Source organism: Carcharodon carcharias, chromosome 14 (genome assembly GCF_017639515.1).
Source record: "Carcharodon carcharias isolate sCarCar2 chromosome 14, sCarCar2.pri, whole genome shotgun sequence".
NCBI lineage: Eukaryota > Metazoa > Chordata > Chondrichthyes > Lamniformes > Lamnidae > Carcharodon > Carcharodon carcharias.
The window spans coordinates 124,765,199-124,789,022 of NC_054480.1; the positions used below are offsets into that span (position 1 = coordinate 124,765,199).

Consider the following 23,824-nt stretch of genomic DNA (forward strand, 5'->3'; position numbering starts at 1 on the left):
CAGCGCAGATTCATCATGATGATACCTGGGCTTAAATAGGCAGGTTGCATAGAATAAGCTTATATTCTTTAATATTCTATGCTCAAGGAATGATCTAATAGAGGGTGTTTTAGATGATTAAAGGAGTTAATAAAGAGAAGCTATTTCTTCTTATGTGGGGAGTCCAGAACAAGGGAGCAGAACGTTAAAATCAAAGCTAGGCCATTCAAGGGTCCGGAAACACTTCTTCACATAAAGGGTAGTGGAAATCTGGAACACTTTCTCTACCCCCAAAAAACCGTTGAGGCTGGGGTCAACTGAAAAATTTCAAAACTGAAATTGATAAAAAGTTTTGCAAGACAACGTCTAAGGGTTGCAGAATCTACTCTTCCTGTTCCTAGGTTCCTGCTCCGTGTCACTCAAAATATCTTTTAACAATTCAAAGCATAAGACACCAGGAAATAAAGACACAAACAAGTGCTAATAGTTATACATATAATCATTAAATATTCTGTAGTTCAACAATCATCCTAGCTTGTATTCCTTGGTATATACAACTCCATGATCAGTTCCTTAGCTATACAAGTTCACTCAAAAATATTAAGAGTGTAGAAACGTTTTCATCTGACATCTGTTCTCAAAAAATAGTTTTATTTAAACTCCAGAAGGTTCAAAAAATTTTTAAGTTTATCTTTTTTTAATCAGAAATATTCTCTCAGGCCTGGGTGGAAGCAGTATTGTAACACTGAACAGGCTTAGCAGGGAGTAGCAAGGTAACAGAGGGCAGTCTCACTGCTCAGTCGCCTTGTTCGTTAAATGAGTCACAAAGGAGAAATCTTGTTGAAACACTGGGATGGAAAAGTAAAACTGCAAATGCTGGATATCTAAAACAAAACAAAAAAAAATACAGTAAAACAGGATAGGCACCGCCTCAAAGGAAGACAGGCTTAGTCCTTCAAATCCCCACTCAAATGGTTTGCCAATTTCTTTCTGTCTGATATTGACCTGCCTGCTGTGCCCCCACCAGCACTCCACTTGCCAATCCCTGGATTCCAATGTACACAAAGCAGCACAAGTGACCCCACTCATTCTTTGGTGTGAACAGAAACTTCCAACTGAGGAAGGCAAGGATAATGAAAACCCCTGAATTACCTATCACACCCAGCGCTCCCCACTCATCCCTTTGAAGCTAGACAGAGACATAACACATTCAAATAGTATCTTAACACAAGTTTCAGACACAGTGAATTACACTAAAGCACAGGGAATTATGCAGGTAAACACAACAGCCACTTTGTCTATAGCAAGATCTCAAAAATAATATTGAGATGATTAGTTAATCTGGTTTTGAATAGAATGTACCACAGGACTGTTGATTACATGAGTCCTGGAGTGGGGCTTGAACCCACAACCTTCCAACTCAGCGGGAAACGTGTTACTCACTGTGCTAAGCTGACACCAGCTCAGAAGGGAAAGATGAACAGGCAGGGGAGCAGGAAAGAGAAGCATTTTCAGCATGTGGAGAGAAAAATGAGAGAGAAAAACGAGTGAAAGAGAAAAACGAAAGAGACTTTGTAACTGTAAATCTAAGGTGCTGGATGTTTTATAATATACTGGGTGCAATGCCCAATATTTCAGGGGGTTATAGATGGCGGGTTTAGGCACATTCCCATCAGCACCAAAACCATGTGCCCTCCTGAATTGGGCCCCTTTTAAATTCAAAATATCCATTCAATGAACCTGATATTAGAATAGAGATGTGGGTATCACGTGGGTGTACAGGTTTTAGCAGATTGAATGATGGCAACACCTCCTCAGCACACTGAGGCACCACTGTGTAACTAAACCAATGTACCAGGAGGAATGCCTGGGCACAGAGTGAGGGGTTTATTTTGGGATGATGATGTCAGGACTAAATTTGGGATATAGATGGAAGACACCCAGAAGGCAGTCTCAAATCCTGGACAGTGTCAATATGCATTGTGTTCACAGTGCAAGCTGGCATAGGAGTCAGTTTGAAATTGAAAGATATCAGAGTTATGTAGCAGGGACAAGAAAACTTTCAATGCGAAGCATTAAGTCCCGTAACCCCTTAAAAAATGAGGTTTATAATCTAAAGAACATAGTTCTTTAAGATAACTTAAGTGGAACATTACCCACTGGAGGAGGCAAAAACCTAGATGAGCATCACTAGTTGGAGCTTTGGGCAGGCGGGAGATGGCAGGGGGGGCCAGAGCGCGGCGAGGGGCAGCGAGGGGCCAGAGCGCGGCAAGGGGCCAGAGCGCGGCGAGGGGCCAGAGCGCGGCAAGGGGCCAGAGCGCGGCGAGGGGCCAGAGCGCGGCGAGGGGCCAGAGCGCGGCAAGGGGCAGCGAGGGGCCAGAGCGCGGCAAGGGGCAGCGAGGGGCCAGAGCGCGGCAAGGGGCAGCGAGGGGCCAGAGCGCGGCAAGGGGCAGCGAGGGGCCAGAGCGCGGCAAGGGGCAGCGAGGGGCCAGAGCGCGGCAAGGGGCAGCGAGGGGGCCAGAGCGGAGCGGCGAGGGGCCAGAGCGGGGAGGCGAGGGGGCCAGAGCACGGCGGCGAGGGGGCCAGAGCGGGGAGGCCAGAGCGGGGAGGCGAGGGGGCCAGAGCGGGGCGGCGAGGGGGCCAGAGCGGGGCGGCGAGGGGGCCAGAGCGGGGCGGCGAGGGGGCCAGAGCGCGGTGGCGAGGGGGCCAGAGCGGGGAGGCGAGGGGGCCAGAGCGCGGCGGCGAGGGGGCCAGAGCGGGGAGGCCAGAGCGGGGAGGCGAGGGGGCCAGAGCGGGGAGGCCAGAGCGGGGAGGCGAGGGGGCCAGAGCGCGGCGGTGGGGGGGGGGGGGCCGCGCGGCGGCGGGGGGGGGGGGGGGGGGGGGGGGGGGGGGGGGGCCAGAGCGCGGCGGCGGGGGGGGGGGGCCAGAGCGCGGCGGCGGGGGGGGGGGGGGGGGCAGAGCGCGGCGGCGGGGGGGCTGGAGCACAGCGGCGGGGAGGGGGGAGTGGGGCGGCGAGAGGCCACAGTGGGTCGGTGGGGTGGGGGGCCAGAGCGAGGCGGCAAGGGGCCAGAGCGCGGCGGTGGGGGGCCCCCAGAGCGCGGCGGCGGGGGGGCTGAAGCACGGCGGCGGGGAGGGGGGAGTGGGGCGGCGAGGGGCCAGAGCGGGTCGGTGGGGGGGGGGGGGGCCAGAGCGAGGCGGTGAGGGGCCAGAGCGCGGCGGCGAGGGGCCAGAGCGGGTCGATGTGGGGGGCCAGAGCGGGTCGGTTGGGGGGAGTGGGTGCAGAGCGGGGTGGCGAGGGGCCAGAGCGCGGCGGCAAGGGGCCAGAGCGCAGTGGCAAGGGGCCAGAGCGCAGCGGCAAGGGGCCAGAGCGCAGCGGCAAGGGGCCAGAGCGCGGCAGCAAGGGGCCAGAGCGCGGCAGCAAGGGGCCAGAGCGCGGCAGCAAGGGGCCAGAGCGCGGCAGCAAGGGGCCAGAGCGCGGCGGCAAGGGACCAGAGCGCGGCGGCAAGGGGCCAGAGCGCGGCGGCAAGGGGCCAGAGCGCGGCGGCAAGGGGCCAGAGCGCGGCGGCAAGGGGCCAGAGCGCGGCGGCAAGGGGCCAGAGCGCGGCGGCAAGGGGCCAGAGCGTGGCGGCAAGGGGCCAGAGCGCGGCGGCAAGGGGCCAGAGCGTGGCGGCAAGGGGCCAGAGCGCGGCAGCAAGGGGCCAGAGTGCGGCGGCGAGGGGCCAGAGCGGGGCGGCGAGGGGCCAGAGCGGGGCGGCAAGGGGCCAGAGCGGGGAGACATACATTTACATTGCAGCAAGACACGACGATGCTCAATGCTGCTTCTGTTACAAATGGATATTTCCCAGACCTAAACTAATGATAGACAGGTCACTGCTTTACCCTTACTGAATAAGTTAAATAAGCTTTTATTGCATGGGATAAAGGAATCCAGGATGTCTGCATTCAGTTATACTATGTCTGTCTCCATACATAACTCAATTTCTCAGCATCACTGATAAGTCACAGTAAAGGTTTAAAGAAAAATGAATCCAAATCCTACATAAATTTCCAGAAATAGCACTGGGCAAGCCTGTGTTGGTGTTTGTTCCATTCTGCTGTTGTTATTTGCTGTGAAATGGGGAAGGTGTCAGCTTTATTTAACTTTTCCTCACGTTCACCGATTCCCAGATCTAGGGCCATGTTGAGTACTGTGCTCTAGAAGACTCCATTCCAAATGTGGTATATGGCAAGGTAGAAACAATACACTAACCCCAATCCCCACACCCACATTGTGCCATCATTGGACACACTGGCCATAAGCCGTACCAACATCCGTTCCAGCACAAAATACCAAATTTGGTATTTCACTATGGGCTTCAATTGTTTAAACAAAGATAAGGGTTCCTGATTTGAAACACAACTCTAGTGCAATGTTAATCCAGCTTTAAAATGTGCCTCAGATCTCTGGGATGCTATAAACTGAGGTACAGGTGTTTCATAAAATTAAACTCTGAGGAAGTGTGCAGTTCTGCCTCCTGCAGACAATTCTGACTGGCACCTGGGCCCAGACATAGCCACACATTCCTTAATACCGATTTCAGTTTTAATTACACAATCCTGTACAGCATTAGCTAGTGTACAGAATCTGACCCTTTAACAATTTTGCTGTTTAATGGGGAAAGAGATGACATTCACTGACACTGGGGAAAAAAATGAAAATCCCAAATCTCTCTGCTACACCTTCCAGATGTGGACTGAATCCTTAACCTAGTGTGCTGGGAAAAAAAATAACAGTTCAAACATCGAAGAATCTTTACTTACAGATTAAGATATATAAGGATTGGGAGATCCCATTAGACACCTGGGTGGGTACCTAAGTTTCCATTCAACAGTCTTAACCTGCTCAGGATTTCTTTCCTCCCTTCTCTCCCCATACCCAAATACAATGATTACAGCAAGTCTCCCACAATCTCAGCTCAAAATAAGTAAGTTACTAAAAAGGGGCAGTGAACGCAGTGGCAGTCTGTGGAACCTCTCCCCTGTCAGAGGTAAGTCAGGGAGAAAGAGGAGGTTAAAAAGGGACCCATTCAGAATTGTGGAGAGTGTAGACTGGAGATTGGGATCCAGCTGATATCTGCTTCCTGGCAGTTACAACAGGGAACTGGCTGACTCAGTCTCCAAAACGAACTGATTAAATCTGTTGCTATTTCACTCCAACATCGGCAAATCAGTGAATCAAATATCAAACAGAAATGAATGTCGTCAGGCTGCTGAGTGAAGTCCTGTTAATATTGAATAAAATAACATTTTGTGATCCCCAGTTATCAAGGACACACTTCAAAGTAAAAGACAGGATTGGCACATTTCATTGCTGTGATGATAACAATGTGGTACACTAGAGCTCCTGCAACCCTTCAAATAAACACAAGTAAACTTCAATTATTAGTACATGTAAATGAACCTGGGGCTTGGTGAAAAGCATAAATCACAAAACAACTGAAATTGGCAGGATCAGTTGGGAGAAAGAATTTGACTTGACGATTGGATTTTCAAATTTGAAAATGCTCAATGAAATGTCTTTACTTTGTCTCCAGAACAGGATTAAGCTGCTGTTTGTTATCTAGTGTAGATTTTAAACTGTTCTCTCTGTCCATCTCTCAGATCTGAACTAGTTAGGAATAAAAGGACCATAACTCAAACCGAGAGGGTGAAGATTTAACATTTGATTCTATTTGGACCTTGCACATTCCTTTATGTTTTAACCAGACTAAGCTGTATCCGTCACATTTTTGAATGTGCATTATAAAAGGTTAAAAATACAGTTGTCTTTCCTTAGGTTGTTCAAATTAATATCCCATCTCAAAAGCAAAATGCAGGGACCACTAAGGAGACTGACGCACCTCTCACATAGAGAGTGGAAGACGAGTTGCACAGAAAGTGCAAATCAGGATTAGGAGATGGCTTTGATGTCAGGAATCTACTTAATGGGGCAGGAGCCCAATGCAGAAATCAGCATCGCATAATGATGTGGCATCAGCAGCCCTGAGCTGTCCAGAGCAGCCAAAGAGGGAGCTCATAGTTCAACATCTGGGCTTCAAGGAAGATGGAGGTAAAACTATCTTAGGTAAAGGTTAGTGACATAAGCAGTTGTCTGCCTTGGAGCTTGGAGTGGGGGTGTGGGGCTGAGGGTGGAGTTAGAGAATGGAATATATGTACACTGGGAGTCTCTGGACCAAAGGCATACTGAGGCCCTTTTGGGAGAGATTGGCACAAGAGTGACCCTCACGGGCAATGATGAAGTCCTGATGCACTGCACCCAGGGCAGCTTGAAACAAATTTTGACAGACTTGGATCTCACTAATCTCCCAAACATTATATAAAAAAAGAATACAATCACTTAATCGTGATTCCATCAATTCCTGCCTGGTTGTGGGGGGAAGGGGTCACAGCATTGAACACTGATATTGGATCATTACTTTACCTGGCCTGTTGGCAGAAGATGCCATTTCATTGTGGGACTTGCCCAGTTGCACTGATCACAGTAAACAACACCTCTAAGTAAGCTTAAGCACCTCTTTCTTGGAGTTGGTAAGTGGGGTCTGAGCTTCAGGCTATGAGAGTCTGCAGGCAGAACCTGAAGAGTAGATGCAGCATGGCCATTAACAGGTGCCAGGCTGGCTTGCAGGGGTGATGTGGCCTCAAAGACAGCTCACTGTGTGCTGCAGCTTGCACCTGCAACCCAGTGAGTCAGCGGAAAGTAATTGCCCTTAGATCCCCAGCTATTGCAACCACTGCAGTTTCTGGACAGACACTTTAAATACTTTATGAGGAAAGTGGGCACTTAATGCCAAACAACCAGGGCAGACGGCACTTGAATGAACAGGTGCCAACCCCTCAAACCAGTCTCTTTGGGTGGCAGAGTTTACATGTAATACTTGGACCATATCTTGCACAGTGAAGAAGGGAGGACAAAGGCAACAGCAACAAAAATATCACTCCCAAAAGGAAGAGTTTGAAGAGTCAGGTGAGGGACACATAATGAATAACAAGTTTGGGGAGTGGGGAGGAGACACAACAAGTTTGAAGAGTTTGGGGACACAATGAACAGAAGTCCTGGGTACCGCTTCCATTTTTTTTTAAAGCCTTTGTCCTTTAGAAGACTAAACTCTCCTCACTAGACAGTTACTGACAGGGGTCCCCCCTCCCATCCCCACAAGTTTCCCTAATTAAAGTTAGCGCTGGTCTCAGTCGATGCAGTTTGTCTCCTCTTGTGAAGCACACACACAGGAGAAGCTGGAAACACAATTAGATGCAATTGCTTGCCATATCTCTCGCTGGTAAAATAGCCATGCTAACGCCAGGATTGCAGCTGCTTCTGGTCGTATTCTGCTATCAATTTCTTTATGTGAGCCAGTTTATTGTGTAGATATTCACAGCGATACTTCTCCTGGCTGTAATTGGGATTTGTCTGTATAAAAAAGAAAAATGACATTAAATTCAGACTACATACCGCATTCACATTTATGTGTCTGATAGTGGTGGTGGCTTAAAATATAACATTTAAGTGGGATGAGTTTTGGATTGATACAGGACTATCGGGCAAGAGCTGGGCAGTGGGATTATTTTGGGATTGATGCAGGGTATGGGGAGAGCAGGGCAGTGGGATTATTTTGGGATTGATGCAGGGTATGGGGAGAGCAGGGCAGTGGGATTAATTTAAGATTGCTCCAACAAAGAGCAAGCATAGACAGCAAGGGCCAAATGGCTTTGTTCTATGCTGTAAACTCAAATGGTTCTAACTCTCAAAATAGTAGAAAAGCAGAGATCAAAAATAATTGACTGATAAGTTGTTTGTGGATTCCATCCTAATGATTCAGTTGGTGAGGCCAGTGACAGACCCCATCCACTGGCCAATACCTGGGCTGCGTTGAGGTAGGGGTGCTGCAAATGGTCTCAGAGGGGCAGAGGGGTGAGGAGGAGGCAGCGCACAGCTGGCGCTCATTATTCCAAATTCCTAACGCACTGTTGATCTCCTGGAATCAAATATACTGCACCAAGCATGAAGTATTTCCTGCACCTGTCACTCACAATGCCTAATTTTTCACATCTCAGTGTGACTTTGCCCTGAGACACTGCTGCCAGCTGTCTGGATTCTGCTACACATGACCCACTTACAATTACCAGAGGTTTTACCTTTGCAGGGTTGCCCCTCCACCAGACAAGAAACTAATCCTGTTCCGCTATTACTGTTCTGATGAGAACTGCAGCAATTTCTGCATCCATTTCTGCTTGACACTTACCTTCTTAATTTTCCGATATTCTTGTAAGATCTGGTCATGAATGCTCTGTGGGAACAAGATACATGGGTAAATGTTCAGGAAGAGTATGGCAACAGCTATGCAGGTTTTACAAAAATACAATCTGAACCTAACAAGGGGAAATCCCACAGCCTCATGTAAAGAAATTTGACTTGCTTGCTCACAAACACCATTTGCCCTAGCTATGAGGGTGATAGAAAAGTTTGTTGTATATAATTTATCAAGCTCCCTCTCAAAAAATATATCCACAAGCAGTGTTTGACTGAGCCACTAGGAGGTCGAGCTGAGGGACAGGGTAAGCGACCCTCAACCTTGAATGGCGAGCAAACTGGACCTGAAACTAAAATTTTGCCTCATGGGTTCAAACAGCACCTGGATACACATACACGGAGACAGGGGGTGAGGACGAGACTGTGAGCAGGGAATAGGGGTGCTTCTCGTGAAACACCCGAGTCATGTTTACAAAATCCACTTGTGGTTAGCTGTCCCCTATTGGACATCATCCGGCCCTGTGTGGGAAAGGCAGGCTGTGTGTATTATTTTTTCTGAGACTGAAGTATTTATCCCAATACCTTATAGTCTGCAGATCCGGGTGAGAGCTGTTTCAGCTCAGCGTCCAGCTGTGTGAACCGCCTGGTGATGCTCTCTATCCTGGAGTGCAGGTCCCGGTACTCACTGTACTCTGCATTGAAATCAGTTTTGTAACCCTGTCTCTGCTCCTGCGATGCAATTGCTGCATATTTGCTGAGGGAGAAATCCACACCAGACAACACTTAACATGTGGATCCAGAAAGAGACAAGTGGTATTTCCACAGAATATTATCACATCTTTCAGTGCTACACATACAATGATAGGCTTCTTAAACACAAACACAGCAGTTTTGCAGAGAAATGCAACAGCAAATAACTGAATGAATGACAGGGAATGTGTTTTTGCTGGTGTAGTTTGAGTGAGGAAAATATTGGATACCCTCCCAGCTTATGTTCCAACGGCACAGTGGGATCTTTAATATTCACCTGAACTGACAGGAGGCACCTTACTTTAACCTCAATGGCAATTCCAACAATGTAGAGCTCCCTCAGTACTGCCCCCTCTGACGGTGCAGCACTCCCTCAGTTCTGACCCTCTGACAGTGCAGCGCTCCCTCAGTATTGCACCACAAGCTTCTGGATGCTCCCTACTGGTAAAAATTGACAGCAAGGACAAAGGGCCAATTTGATTGATACTGAACCACTAAATACAGGTTTCCATTTCAATTTCCAGACTCCGCCAAATTAGCTGACTTCAGTCTGTCTAATGGCAGCAACTTGGGCAAGGGAGAGAGAGAATTGTATTAGCCAGGGATCCCAATCCTGATCACACTGACATACATGAATGTAACTGAGGACCTTGTGTGTGGACATCATCAGGATTGATTACAATACAACAATTGTTGAAAATTATTGAGGGAGATGGTGGTGTAGTGTTAAGTCACTGGGCTAGTAAATCAGAGGCCCAGGCTAATGCTCTGGGAACATGGATTCAAATCCTACCACGGCTGCTTGTGAAATTTAAATTCAATTAATTTTTTTAAATTCTGGAATGGCAATCACGAAACTATCGTTGATAGTTGTAAAACCCCATCTGGCTCACTAATGTCCTTCAGGGAAGGAAATCTGCCGTTCTTACCTGGTGTGACCTACGTGTGACTCAAGACCCACAGCAATGTGGTTGACTCTCAACTGCCCTCTGAAATGGCTGAGCAAGCCACTCAGTTAAAATGCTGGCTGTGCCAGTGATGCCCACATCCCATCAAAGAATAAATTAAAAAAAAGAAAAGCTTGCTAGTGCATGAAGAATGGTACTGATTGGAGCACAGCCTAACTCTTGTCCCCAAGAGGATTCAGCACATGAAGGAATCGAGAGTGAAAAGACTGAAGGCAGTAAGACAACACTGAGCACAGGGGGTCAGCCCAAAGGCTCCTACAGAGTCTGTACTTACAGTAAATAGTCAGGCACGTCTGATGTCGATGTTGGAACGCTGGAGCTATTACACATACCGTTTAACCCTACAAGGAAACAAAATGATGTTTAAAGCAAAACAAAGCATCACAAAGTGGGGCATGAAGTCTCCACAGCAGGACCGCTTTCAAATAGCTCTTCAGGCTTGAATCTTCCACATCTGCTCTATGTTAAACAGCACCCCGCCACCCCAGCCCAGCTTGTGTCCAAGAGCCCCCACCCCCTCGCCACCTCTCCCTGCTCTGTGACCAACAGCTCCCTACCGCCCCACTCTGCAGAGGGACTGGCATGTTCTTACTGCAATATAAATGTTGCTTTATTGCAGTTGGAGGTCACTGAGCTGTGGAATTAGTTGAGCACTATATGGATAAAGGTGTGTCAAGCTGTCCTGTTTAGTATTGTTCAAACTTTGCCATTGATCTTTTTATACTTAGGATGTTTGGTGTGAAAGGGAAGATTGCAACTGCAGTGGGAAGGTGCAGTGCAATCTGCACAATGATGTGGAGCTACAGTATCAGCATTCTTTGTGTTGGGTGGGCGGGGTGGTGGGGAGCTGGAAGTTTGTAAGCTGCCCACCAGTGAATTGTACAATTTACCCCCCAAACCGTTACACTCACATTCACTAGCAGTGTGACTAGGCTCTGCACCCATTCACAATGCTGGGATCACTGCACCAACAAGTGGAATGGAACAGAGATGAAATGGGGGCTGGAAAAATATTGGAAGCAGAACCCTCTGGTGTTATCACCATAGCATTACTGCAAAGTTGCTGCTTGGGATCCAGGATTAATTACTGACAAAATGTGAAAATCTGAAATAAATGTTGAAATTCTGGCAACACAATATTAGGAGAGGGAAACGGGGTGGCAAAGAGGAACTAGTGACAGTGCCTGTGGAACCCACACCCAGTGAGAGTCAGTGTGTGTGGAACCCATATCCCATTGAGAGTCAGTGTGTGTGGGACCCACATCTAGTGAGCGTCAGTGTGTGTGGAACCCATATCCCATTGAGAGTCAGTGTGTGTGGGACCCACATCTAGTGAGCGTCAGTGTGTGTGGAACACATACCCCAGTGAGAGTCAGTGTATGTGGAACCCGTAGCCCAGTGAGAGTCAGTGTGTGTGGAACCTGTGCCTCAGTGAGAGTCAGTGTGTGTGGAACATGTACCCCAGTGAGAGTCAGTATGTGTGGAACCCACAACCAGTGACAGTCAGTGTGTGTGGAACCCGTACCCCAATGAGTCAGTGTGTGTGGAACCCGTACCCCAATGAGTCAGTGTGTGTGGAACCCTACCCCAATGAGTCAGTGTGTGTGGAACCCGTACCCCAATGAGTCAGTGTGTGTGGAACCCCTACCCCAATGAGTTAGTGTGTGTGGAACCCGTACCCCAATGAGTCAGTGTGTGTGAAACCCGTAGCCCAGCAAGAGTCAGTGCGTGTGGAACCCACACCCAGTGAGAGTCTGTGTGTGTAACCCATACCCCAGTGAAAGTCAGTGTGTGCGGAATAAGACACGAGCTGAAAGCACAGACTGACACTTGGGAGTATGATATTATAGCTGTTACTGAGACACACCAAAAAGGGGCAATCACACTAGAGAGAGTTACTGTAGACTCACAGTCAGAGGGACTTAGAAGAGCAAATATGTAGAAAAATCTCTGTGAAGTGCAAAAATAAGATAGCTTTAAGAAGGAAGAATTTCAACTACCCTAATATTAACTGGGACATTAGTATGAAAGGCATAGAATTCTTAAAATGCATTCAGGGGAACATTTTTAGCCAGTATGTTGCATGCCCAACAAGGAAATGAGTAATTCTGGACTTAGTTTTAGGGAATGAGGAAGCACAGATGGAAGGAGAATCAGCCGGGGAACATTTTGGTAGAAGTGATAGTAATTCAGTTTGATTTAGCATAGTTATGTGTAAGGTTAAAGAAATTAAAGGAATACAAGTTCTCAATTGGGGAGAAGTTAATTTGACGAAGCTCAGATGTGATTTAGCTAAAGTGTATTTGAAACAACTTCTTAAATATAAATCAGTGCCAAAACAGTGGAAGATTTCAAGAGATAGTGAGGGTTCAGAGCAAGTCTGCTCCCTTAAAGAAAAAAGGTGGCACTAACAAATCCTAGGTCCCCTGGATGTCAAGGAGATATAGAAAATAAGGGAAGTTTATGACAGATACTGAGGGACTTATACTGCAGAAAACCTAGAGTATAAAAAGCGCATGGGTGACATTAAAAATGAAATTAGGAAAGCAAAGAGAGGGCATGAAAAATATTGTCAAGTAAAATCAAGGAAAACCTTTTTTTAATAAATACATAAAGTGCAAGAAAATAACAAAAGAGTAGAGCCTATTGTTAACAGGATCCAAGCTGGAGAAGCTGAAACCAAGACACATAAGAAAAAGGAGGCAGCCATTTGGCCCCTCAAGCCAGCCCCGCCATTCAATAAGATCCTGGCTGAGCTTTCCTTTATTGAGAAAGTTTATTGACTTGTTCAGTCTCTCAGCTCTCCTCCCACCCAGCCCAGTTCTCTATTTATATGTGCTCAAAGACAATTAATGCTCATCAGATGTTTCTCTTAACCATAGCAATCTAATTGACATTAACAAGCCTTAACACTGTAATTGACAAGAGATTAACACCTGCTCAGGACCAGAAGGGTAGCCTGTGTGTGGAAGGGGAGGATGTGGGTATGGTTCTTCATGAATATTTTGCGCCTGCTTTCACAAAAACTTAGGACAACACAGATATTACAATCAGGGAGGAGTGTGAAATATTAGATGAAATTAGCATGTGAAAGGAAGTATTAAGAGATTTAATGTCTTTCAAAGTGGATAAATCACCAGGTAGGTTGAAATTTATCCTCGGCTCCAAGGCTCTGACCATTTTCCAACTCTCTCTGGTGACAGGTATGTTGACAGCGGACTGAAGGACATCTAACATTGTACAATTGTTTTAAAAAAAGGGGAGAAAAGGGTAGACCGAATAATTAGAGGCCAGTCATCTTAACCTCAGTGGTGGAAAAATTATTGGAAAAAATTCTGAGGCACAGGATAAATCTTCATTTAGAAAGACAGATTAATCAAAGACAATCAGGAGGGATTTGTTAAGGAAGGCCATGTCTGACTAACAAGATTTAATTTTTTTGAAGAAGTAACAAGAAGGGTTGATGAAGTTTGTGCATTTGATTTTGTCTGTACAAATTTTAACAAGGCTTTTGATAAAGTCCTACTTGGCAGACTGGTCATGAAAGTAAGTGCCCATGGAAGCCAAGGCAAAGTGGCACGTTGGATCAAAAACTGACTCAGAGACAGGAAGCAAGTGGCAATAGTTGGTGGGTGTTTTTGTGACTGGAAGGTGTGTCTAGTGGCGTTCTGCAGGCTCAGTGTTAAGTCCCTTCCTTTTGTGGTATATGTTAATGATTTGAATGTAGGGGTATGATTAAAATGTTTGCAGATGCCACAAAAATTGGCTGTGTAGCTGATAATGAAGAAGAAAATTAGACTGCAGGAAGATATCAATTGACTAGTCAGGTAGAAAAGTGGTAAATGGAGCTCAATCTGGAGAAGTGTGAGGTAATGCATTTGGGAAGGCTAACAAAGCAAGGGATACACAATAAATGGTATGATTCTGAGAAGTGTAAAGGAACAGAGACACCTTGGAATGCATAACCACAAATCCCTGAAGGTGGCTGGACAGGTGGATAGGGTGGTTAAGAGGCATACCGGAAACTGACTTTCATTAGCTGAAGCATAGAATAGGAGAGCTCAGAGGTTATGCTGGAACTGTGTGAAATATTGATTAGGCCATGGCTGGAATACTATATTCTGTTCTGGTCACCACACTATAGGAAAGATAGGCTTGCACAAGAGAAGGTACAAAGGAGATTTACAAGGCTTTTTCTGGGACTGGAGACTTTTAGTGATGAGGGAAGATTGGATGGGCAGGGGCTGTTTTCTTTGGAACAGAGGAGGCTGCGGGGAGACTTATTGAAATGTATAAAATTGTGAGGGGTCTATAAATAGATAGCAAGGCCCTTATTTTCTTTGATTGAAGAGTCCATAACCAGGTGGTACAGATTTAAGGTAAGAGGTAGGAGATTTAGAGGGAAATGTTTTCACCTAGGTGGTGAAAATCTGGGATCTGGGATTCACTTCCTGAAAGGGTGATGGAGGCAGAAACCCTCAAAATATTTTTTAAAAATTAGGATATGCACTTGAAGTGCCGCAACCGACAGGGCTACAGACCAAGGGCTGGAAAGTGGGATGAGACTGGATGACTCCATATCTGCCAGCATGAACATGGTGGACTGAATGGCCTCCTTTTGTGCTGTAAATTTCTACAATTTTACGAACACCCACCTGCAGACTTCTGCGGAACAGTTTTCTTCTGCTCCCTGCAACTCTGAAGGAAATCACAGACTTTTACTCGCTCTCCACACCCCGCCTCACTGCCCTGCCTCTCCCTTGCTCGCTCCTTGTCTTTGTGCTTTTTAGATTTTTTCCTTGACTTCACATGGAGTGATGGCGCATTCGGACGAGCAAAATGCGAGGGGGGCTGGCAGACAGTTCGCTCTGGGACCTCCTGGCTTTCGCAGTCCCGGCCATTGTGACTTGAATTGCTGCTGACTTCTGAAGGGAGGTCGTGTGGTCGCTGAATCTCCACAATCATCGGCAAGGTGGAAGTGGAGCTAATTGAATCGGGGGCAGCTGATTGGACAGAGGGAGCTCCTGCTTCTTTCCCATTGGAGGGGTTTATCCTGCCGTTTAAAGTTGGTGGAACCCGACTAGTCAAAAGAGATATTCTTGGCTTCTTATTGGCCAGCGGATCAATAAAATCATTGGGCAATGATCGTTTCTAGAAAGAGAAGACACTTCAAGTTATTTCAGTGCAAGCATAGCCTGAACTAATAGAATACATCAGAAACTGTTTATGACATATATTTTTTTATTACCACTAGTAACTGTGCTGCCTTAAGGTCACAGAATGAGTTCAACACAAAGCAGACTGGTGTGTTGAAAGGAAATGACTTGGGTGCAGGAAAGCTGATAATTTAACTTGAGACATTGAGTAATCAACGCTACAGGGTACAGTTTCAAAACCTTTAGGTCCTGAAGCAAGATTAGAGATGAGAATATATTTTCTTCCACAAGTTGTGGTTGGTGTAATCCTGACATGTTTGCAAAGGGACTAAATCAATGCCTGACAAAAGACAGAATTGTTACATTTATGGAGATATTACCACATTTGTTAAGTCGGCCACAGTATTGGTCGGTGTTTGGGGAGTGTGTCAAGAAGAAAGAGTCCATGACAAAGGTAGTCATGTTCAACCCCACAAATTGCCTTTTTTCTCTTGTTGTTGTTAGCCAAGAATTTGCTGGAGCTGGGCACCTCATGGTCAGTGCTGTCAGTCCAGCTCCAGTTTCATTTCCATCTAAAATTGCTGCAAGTGAGAGTGGATAAAGGGGCATCTTGGTGACTGATGGAACCAACAGTCTAACACCTTAACCAAATGAAGTTTAAGGATTTAAATTGTAAGGGGAATAGAACGGTGTTTCTGTGGCCGCATACGAGACTCCAGGATGGTATGTTGCCTTCCTGGTGCTAGGGTCAAGGATGTCTCAAGAGTGGCTACTGGACATTCTGAAGGGGGAGGGTGAACAGCCAGTGGTCGTGGTACACATTGGTACAAACGACGTAGGTAAAAAAAAAGGATGAGATCCTAAAAGCAGAATATAGGGAGTTAGGAAATAAGTTGAAAAGTAGGACCTCAAAGGTAGTGATCTCAGGATTACTACCAGTACCACGTGCTAGTCAGAGTAGAAATAGCAGGATATATCGGATGAATATGTGGCTGAAGAGATGGTGTGAGGAGGAGGGTTTCAGATTCCTGGGACATTGGGACCGGTTTTGGGGGAGTTGGGACCAGTACAAACTGGATGGGTTACACCAGGGCAGGACCGGGACTGATGTCCTAGGGGGAATATTTGCTAGAGTGGTTGGGGAGGGTTTAAACTAAAATGGCAGGGGGATGGGAACCTATGGAAGGAGTCAGAGGAGGGGGAATCAAGGACAAGAACAAAAGACAGAAAGGGGAATAAGAAAAGTGATAGGCACAGAAATCAAGGGCAGGAATCAAACAGGGCCTCAGTGAAAAATAGTGGGAACGGGACAAGTAATGTTAAAAAGACAAGCCTTAAGGCTTTGTGCCTTAACGCGAGGAGCATTCGCAAGAAAGTGAATGAATTAACCGCGCAAATAGATGTAAACAGGTATGATATAGTCGGGATTACGGAGACATGGCTGCAGGGTGACCAGGGATGAGAACTGAACATCCAGGGGTATTCAGTATTTAGGAAGGACAGACAAAAAGGAAAAGGCGGTGGAGTTGCATTGCTGGTTAAAGAGGAAATAACACAATAGTGAGGAAAGGTATTAGCTCTGACGATGTGGAATCTGTATGGGTAGAGCTGAGAAACACTAAGGGGCAAAAAACATTAGTGGGGGTTGTATATAGACCCCCAAACTGTAGGGTGATGTTGGGAATGGCATTAAACAGGAAATTAGAGACGCAGGCAATAAAGGAACATCTGTAATTATGGGTGACTTTAATCTGCATTAGATTGGGCAAATCAAATTAGGAATAATACCGTAGAGGGGGAATTCCTGGAGTGTATACAGGATGGTTTTGTGGACCAATACGTTGAGGAACCAACTAGAGAACAGGCCATCCTAGACTGGGTATTGTGTAATGAGAAAAGAATAATTGGCAATCTAGTTGTGCAAGGCCCCTTGGGGATCAGCAACCATAATGATATAATTCTTCATCAAGATGGACAGTGACGTAGTTGATTCTGAGACTAGGGTCCTGAATCTTAATAAAGGAAACTACGATGGTATGAGGTGCGAGTTCGCTATGATGGATTGGGAAACGTTACTTAAAAGGGATGACGGTGGATAGGCAATGGCAAACATTCAAAGAGCGCATGGGTGAACTGCAACAATTGTTTATTCCTGTCTGGCGCAAAAGTAAAACAGGAAAGGTGGCCAAACCATGGCTTACAAGGGAAATTAGAGAGAGTATTGGATCCAAGGAAGAGGCATACAAATTGGCCTGGAAAAACAACAGATCTGAGGATTGGGAGCACTTTAGAATTCAGCAAAGGGGGACCAAGGGATTGTTTAAGAATGGGAAAATAGAGTACGAGAGTAAGCTTGCGGGGAACATAAAAACTGACTGTAAAAGTTTCTATAGGTATGTGAAGAGCAAAAGATTAGTGAAGACAAATGTAGGTCCCTTACGGACAGAAACAGGGGAATTTATAATGGGGAATAAAGAAATGGCTGAACAACTAAATACATACCTTGGTTCTGTCTTCACAAAGGAGGGCACAAATGACATACCAGAAGTGTTAAGGAACACAGGGTTTAGTGAGAGGGAGGAACTGAAAGAAATCAATATTAGTAGGGAAATGGTGTTGGGGAAATTGATGGGATTGAAGGTGGACAAATCCCCAGGCCTGATAATCAATATCCCAGGAAGAGGCCCTAGAAATAATGGATGCATTGGTGGTCATCTTCCGAGATTCTATAGACTCTGGAACAGTTCCTACAGATTGGAGGGTAGCTAATGTAACCCCACTAATTAAAAAGGGAGGTGGGGAGAAAACAGAGAATTATAGACCAGTCAGCCTGACGTCAGTAGAGGGGAAAATTCTAGAGTCCAAAGATTTAATTGCTGAGCACTTGGGAAAACAGTGGCAGAATCGGGCAGAGTCAGCATGGATTTACGAAGGGGAAATCATGCTTGACAAACCTAGTGGAATTTTTCGAGGATGTAGAGTTGATGAGGGGGAGCCAGTGGATGTGGTTTATTTGGACTTTCAGAAGGCTTTCGACAAAGTCCCACATAAGAGATTAGCGTGTAAAATTAAAGAGCTTGAGATTGGGGGTGGTGTATTGAGAGGGGTAGAAAACTGGTTGGCAGACAGGAAACAGAGTAGGAATAAATGGTCTTTTTCCGAATGGCAGGCAGTGACTAGTGGGGTACCACAGGGATTGGTGCTGGGACCCCAGCTATTCACAATATATATTAATGATTTAGATGACAGAACTAAATGTAATATCTCCAAATTTGCAGATGATACAAAGCTGGTGGGAGGATGAGCTGTGAGGAGGATGCAGAGATGCTTCAGTGTGATTTGGACAAGCTGCGTGAGTGGGAAAATGCATGGCAGAGGCAGTATAATGTGGATAAATGTGAGGTTATCCACTTTGGTAGCAAGAACAGGAAGGCAGGTTATCTGAATGACTATAAATTGAGAGAGGGGAATGTGCAACGAGACCTGGGTGTCCTCGTACATCAGTCGCTGAAGGTAAGCATACAGATGCAGCAGATGGTAAAGAAGGCAAATGGTATGTTGGCCTTCATAGCGAGAGGATTCAAGTACAGGAGCAGGGATGTCTTGCTGCAATTTCACAGGGCCTTGGTGAGACCACAACTAGAATACTGTGTGCAGTTTTGGTCTCCTTATCTGAGGAAGGATGTTCTTGCTATAGAAGGAGTGCAGCGAAGGCTTACCAGACTGATTCCTGGGATGGCGGGACTGACATATGAGGAGAGATTGTGTCGGTTAGGATTATATTCGCTGGAGTTCAGAAGAATGAGGGGGGATCTCATAGAAACCTATAAAATTCTAACAGGGCTAGAAAGAGTAGATGCAGGAAGGTTGTTCCCGATGGTGGGGGAGTCTAGAACCAGGGGCCACAGTCTGAGGATACGGAGTAGGCCATTTAGGACTGAGATGAGGAGAAATTTCTTCACCCAGAGAGTGGTGAGCCTATGGAATTCACTATCATAGAAAGTAGCTGAGGCCAAAACATTGTATGTTTTCAAGGAGTTGGATATAGCTCTTGGGGCGAAAGGGATCAAAGGATATGGGGAGAAAGCGGGAGCAGGCTATTGAGTTGGATGATCAGCCATGATCAAGATGAATGGCGGAGCAAGCTCGAAGGCCGAATGGCCTACTCCTGTTCCTATTTCCCATGAATGTTTAGAAAAGCTCTGAAGTGGCAGCTTTGATATTATTCAAACAAAATTTCTCATAGAAATATGCATTTTCTACATGCAATTCAAAGTTTTTTTCCCCCAATGACACATGAATAAGGCACCACCCAAGCAGTGTCCACATTTTTAAAAAAAATTCAGGAAATGAACAATGATGCTTATATGTGAAAGCGAGATATTTTACAGCAATTCAAAACTCTTATCTGTGGAATCAGCATGCAGGTTGCTGGTTGCCTACACATTAGTGGACTGACTAAGTATGATACTAAATCCTGACAAGCTGAAAAGAACTTAGCATCGACTTTATTCCCAGCCAGAATCCAAAACAAACCAATTAAAGAAATCAATTATAACCAGTTTTTCTTGCACTCTAGTTGTGTGCTTCATGTGACATGCACAGAACAAACATTTAATTGTGAACTGGTTTCAAAGTGGTAGGTCATTGGAAACATAAATTACCCCTTATGCCATGAAACACCAATCTTAATTGTCTGTCACAAGTTTAAATTGACATTCACAGTGTAATAAATTCTTGATGCAGAGAGGTTGAGGGCAAGGTTGCTTTTTCATGAGGCTAATGGTAAAGTGATGTAATTGTCCAGCAGCGTGTGGTGATTCTCATCTCGCACTAACTCGGCCTCACCAGAAATTGCAGGGTTATGTTTTAAATACACTAGTAAGAACCTGCGCTTTAAAATTTTTCCATCGGCCTAATACTGCAACCAATCTTGTCCTACTTTGCAGCATTAGTGGCAGAAAGAATCTAAACCCCAGGGTGAGTTGAGGTATTTTTGAACACACTGTTCACAGCATTTGAAAAGCCTTCAGTGCGTAACTCATTCCAGTCAGGTTGACAATGGAACAGAAAAAGGCAAATTATAAAATACATGGTCTTCTGAATGGGAAATCATGTTTGACAAATCTAACCATTAGAGTTTTAAGAGCTTAAATAACCGCATAGATTGTGGGGAGCTAGTGGCCAGAATTATAATAGTACAGCACAGGAAGCCAATCAGCCTGTCAAGTATGCACCAGCTTTTTCAAAGAGCAATCCAGTAAGCCCCACTTCCCTGACCTTTCATGATATCCCCATGTTTTCTTCTCCATTAGATCTTTAGTCAAATACTTTTTTGAAGGCTACTACTGAATCTGTATCCAGCACCCTGTTAAGGATTGAATTCCAAATTCTAACCACTCATTGTATAGAGGATGCAATATATTTGGATTTTCAAAAGGCATTTGATAAGGTGCCACACAAGATGTTACACAAGATTAGTTCCCCTAGGACCATTCAGCTCCAGACTTCATTAAAGTCTTGGTCCAAACCTGGACGAACGGGCTGACTTCTACAGGTGAAGTATAATGACAGTGACTGCCCTCAACATCAAGACAGCATTTGACCAAGTGTAGCATCAAGAACCCCTAGTAAAATTAAAGTCAATGGGAATAAAGGGGGAAACTCTCCGACGGTTGGGAGACATTCCTATCACAAAGGAAGATAGTTGTGGTGGTTGGAGGCCAATCATCTCAGCTCCAAGACAGCTCTGCAGGAGCTCCTCAGGGTGGTGTTCTATGCGCAGCCATGTTAAGCTGCTCGTCAATGACCTCTCCATAATAAGATCAGAAGTAGGGATGTTCGCTTATGATTGCGGTGTTCAAGCCTCTGCATTACCTGTTTAGTAACATAATGCACTGGGAGGATGGTGGAGGCGGGTTGCCTCACATCCTTTAAAAAGTACCTGAATGAGCACTTGGCACATCATAACATTCAAGGCTATGGGCCAAGTGCTGCTAAATGAGATTAGGTGTTTCTCATGTGTTGGTGCAAACCCGATGGGCTGAAGGGCCTCTTCTGCACTGTGAGATTCTGTGATTTCCTGAGGGACACCTGCAGTTATGTCCTGGGGCTGAGATGATTGGCTTCTGAAAACCACCAACATCTTCCTTTGAGCTAGGTATGCTCCAGCTGGTAGAATGTATTCACCTCAATTCCCACTGACTTCAATTTTGTTAGGGCTCCTCAATGTCAAATGGAGATCTGATATCAAAGGCAATCAACACTGACATTCACTTTTGAAATTTGTTTTTTTGCCCATGTTTGGTCTGGAGCCAGGTGGTCCTGGCAGAATCCAAACTGAAAATTTGTGAGCAGATTCTTGGTGAATAATAACACCATCAACGAGCCCTTTAATCACATTGCTGATAACTGAGTGGACTGATGGGGCAGTAATTGGCCAGATATTTTTTATCCTACTTTTTGTGGACAGGACATGTGTGGGCATGTAAGTTTTAACTAATGGGATGTCAAATGGATTAGTGCTTTAACCTCAGCTGTTTAAGATCTTTGGCAATGACTTAAACAAAGAGACTGAGTATAACGTATCAAAGTTTCCTGGTGATACAAAGCGAGGTGGGAAAGTAAGCTGTGAGGAGGATGTAAAGAGGTTGCAAAGGGATAGAGACAGGTTAAGTGAATGGACAAGGTGGCGGCAGATGCTGTTATGATGTGGGGAAATGCAGCAGGCCAAGGACGGACATGTGGGCATGAGAGCAGGGTGGTGTGTGGAAATGGCAAGCGACAGGAAGGTCTGGGTCATGCTTGTGGACAGAAGGTGTTCTCATCCTGCTTTATCACCTAATGTCACCATTAGCACCTCCTTTAGCCAGTATCACCACCATCAACACCCCTTTGACCTTTAGTTTATGACATCTTTCACAATCTCTCCTTTGCCTCCACCTATCACTGGCCTTTTATCCAGCTTCACCTGTCCCACCCCCACTTAACCAGTATATTTCATCACATTTTTCTTCTCTCTAGTTCTGAAGAAGTCATATGGACTCGAAACGTTAACTCTGTCTTTCTCTCCACTGATGCTGTCAGACCTGCTGAGTTTTTCCAGCAATTTTCGTTTTTGTTTCAGATTTCCAGCATCCGCAGTATTTTGCTTTTAAATAATTCTAACTTCCCAACTATTCATAAATTTCTGGCTGTAATCACTTCAACACCCACCAGGTGGAGCTGTTCTCAAAGTCATGCCAGCGTGGTGTGTCACAGAGCTTGTGTCTGAAAGGCAACATGGTCAAAATACTATGGATAGAGACAGAAAAAAGCATACTAATCAGCACCTTGCTGTAGGTGTCATACCTGTGGTGGAGAGGCTGAATTTGCACTGTCCTTTGGACTCGATGATGGTGTCTCCCCAGAACCCCCACTAGCATTGTGTGGTTGACAGGATTTCCTATGGAAACAGAATAACATCCAAGAGTAAGAGAAGACTGGGTTTGAGGCAGGAGTGAGAGGCTTTGCTGCATGGTCAGCATGAGGCTTGCAGAGAGGAAGGTGGCACAGTTCCATAACATCACTAGATTACCTTGGTGTACATTTCATATGTGACCACACCAGAGAGTTGCCGAATCACAACCAGAAAAGTTAGAACTCCCTACTAGAAGGGTCAAACCTGTGTCCCCAACACTATGCCGACATGAGACCTTAGCCACATCCCTCACAATGCTCAGTGCATTCCACATTACAGTTCTATTTCTGCCAAAGCACAATGGCAATAAATTGAAAAAAACCCAGCTCATTATTCTAAACATTGCAGTGTCATCTCTGGAGCTGCAGTAATTTTCACATGAAATTTCCAACTACAAGTTGTTTGTTTTGTGTTCTTCATCCTTGTTTCCAAATCCCCCCATGACTTGCTCCTTTTCCCATCTCTGCAACCTCCTCCAGTCCTACAACCTCCAAGGTCTAGGCAATCTCCAATTCTGGCATTTTGCGCATTCTCGGTTTCTATCTTGCCATCATTGGCAGCCATGACATCAGCTGTCTAGATCCTAGCAAGGGGGAATTTCCTCCCTAAACCTCCCTGCCCTCCTTTAAAAGGGTCCTTAAACCCTATCTCCTTGATCAAGTCTACCTCTTGGGTTACCTGTTCTGACATCTCGTTATGTAATTGTCAAATTCTATTGGTTAATGGTCCTGTGGGGCACCATGGGACCTTTTATCACATTAAACAAATGTTGTTTCTGAATTCACAGGCTGTCCGAAGGGAGAATTTTGAACTAATCAACATGGGGTGAGGTGGTGATGGTTACAGGTCTGTCACTGGCAGTAGTGGTGGGTGCAAGTTGAGAGTGAATTGAATGGGTGTATGCTGGTTGTGTGAGATTTTCTGACCAATGCAATCAAACGAAGACACTAAACAAGATGTGGGACATTGATGAGGTAAAATCTCAGGTAAACAAACATGGAATACTAGAATAAAAAGTGAACCTTCTTGACACTGTCGATGACTATTCAGAACCAGTCTGTACAGGAGAGCTGCCCCTGCCTTAATTCTAACATCACAACACCCATGGTCTCTGGCTCACACCTCAGCCCAGCTTTTAAAAAACCCTATATCTTGATATTTGATACAGGGTCATAGATCATAAGAAGCTTCTGGTTGAATACGAGTGACTATCAGCCACCTTGAG

At 45.7% G+C, this 23,824-nt stretch overlaps 1 protein-coding gene across 2 annotated transcripts in view; it reads right to left on the reverse strand.

The window, feature by feature from the left end:
• Window positions 1-460: 460 nt before the first annotated feature.
• ell (elongation factor RNA polymerase II) overlaps window positions 461-23,824 on the reverse strand; it is a 145,070-nt gene continuing 121,706 nt past the window's right edge. Inside the window, exons 7-13 of one of the 2 annotated variants that reach the window (XM_041204544.1) lie at window positions 22,491-22,584; window positions 14,640-15,135; window positions 10,259-10,325; window positions 8,849-9,020; window positions 8,259-8,303; window positions 7,282-7,426; window positions 461-863 (exon numbers count right to left, since the gene is read on the reverse strand). In XM_041204544.1, coding sequence (XP_041060478.1) covers window positions 7,310-7,426; window positions 8,259-8,303; window positions 8,849-9,020; window positions 10,259-10,325; window positions 14,640-15,135; window positions 22,491-22,584 — 991 coding nt within the window. In that variant the 3' untranslated portion in view covers window positions 461-863; window positions 7,282-7,309. Of the gene's footprint in view, window positions 864-3,868; window positions 7,427-8,258; window positions 8,304-8,848; window positions 9,021-10,258; window positions 10,326-14,639; window positions 15,136-22,490; window positions 22,585-23,824 lie in introns of those variants that run through there. The other variant, XM_041204543.1, reaches the window with a different exon arrangement.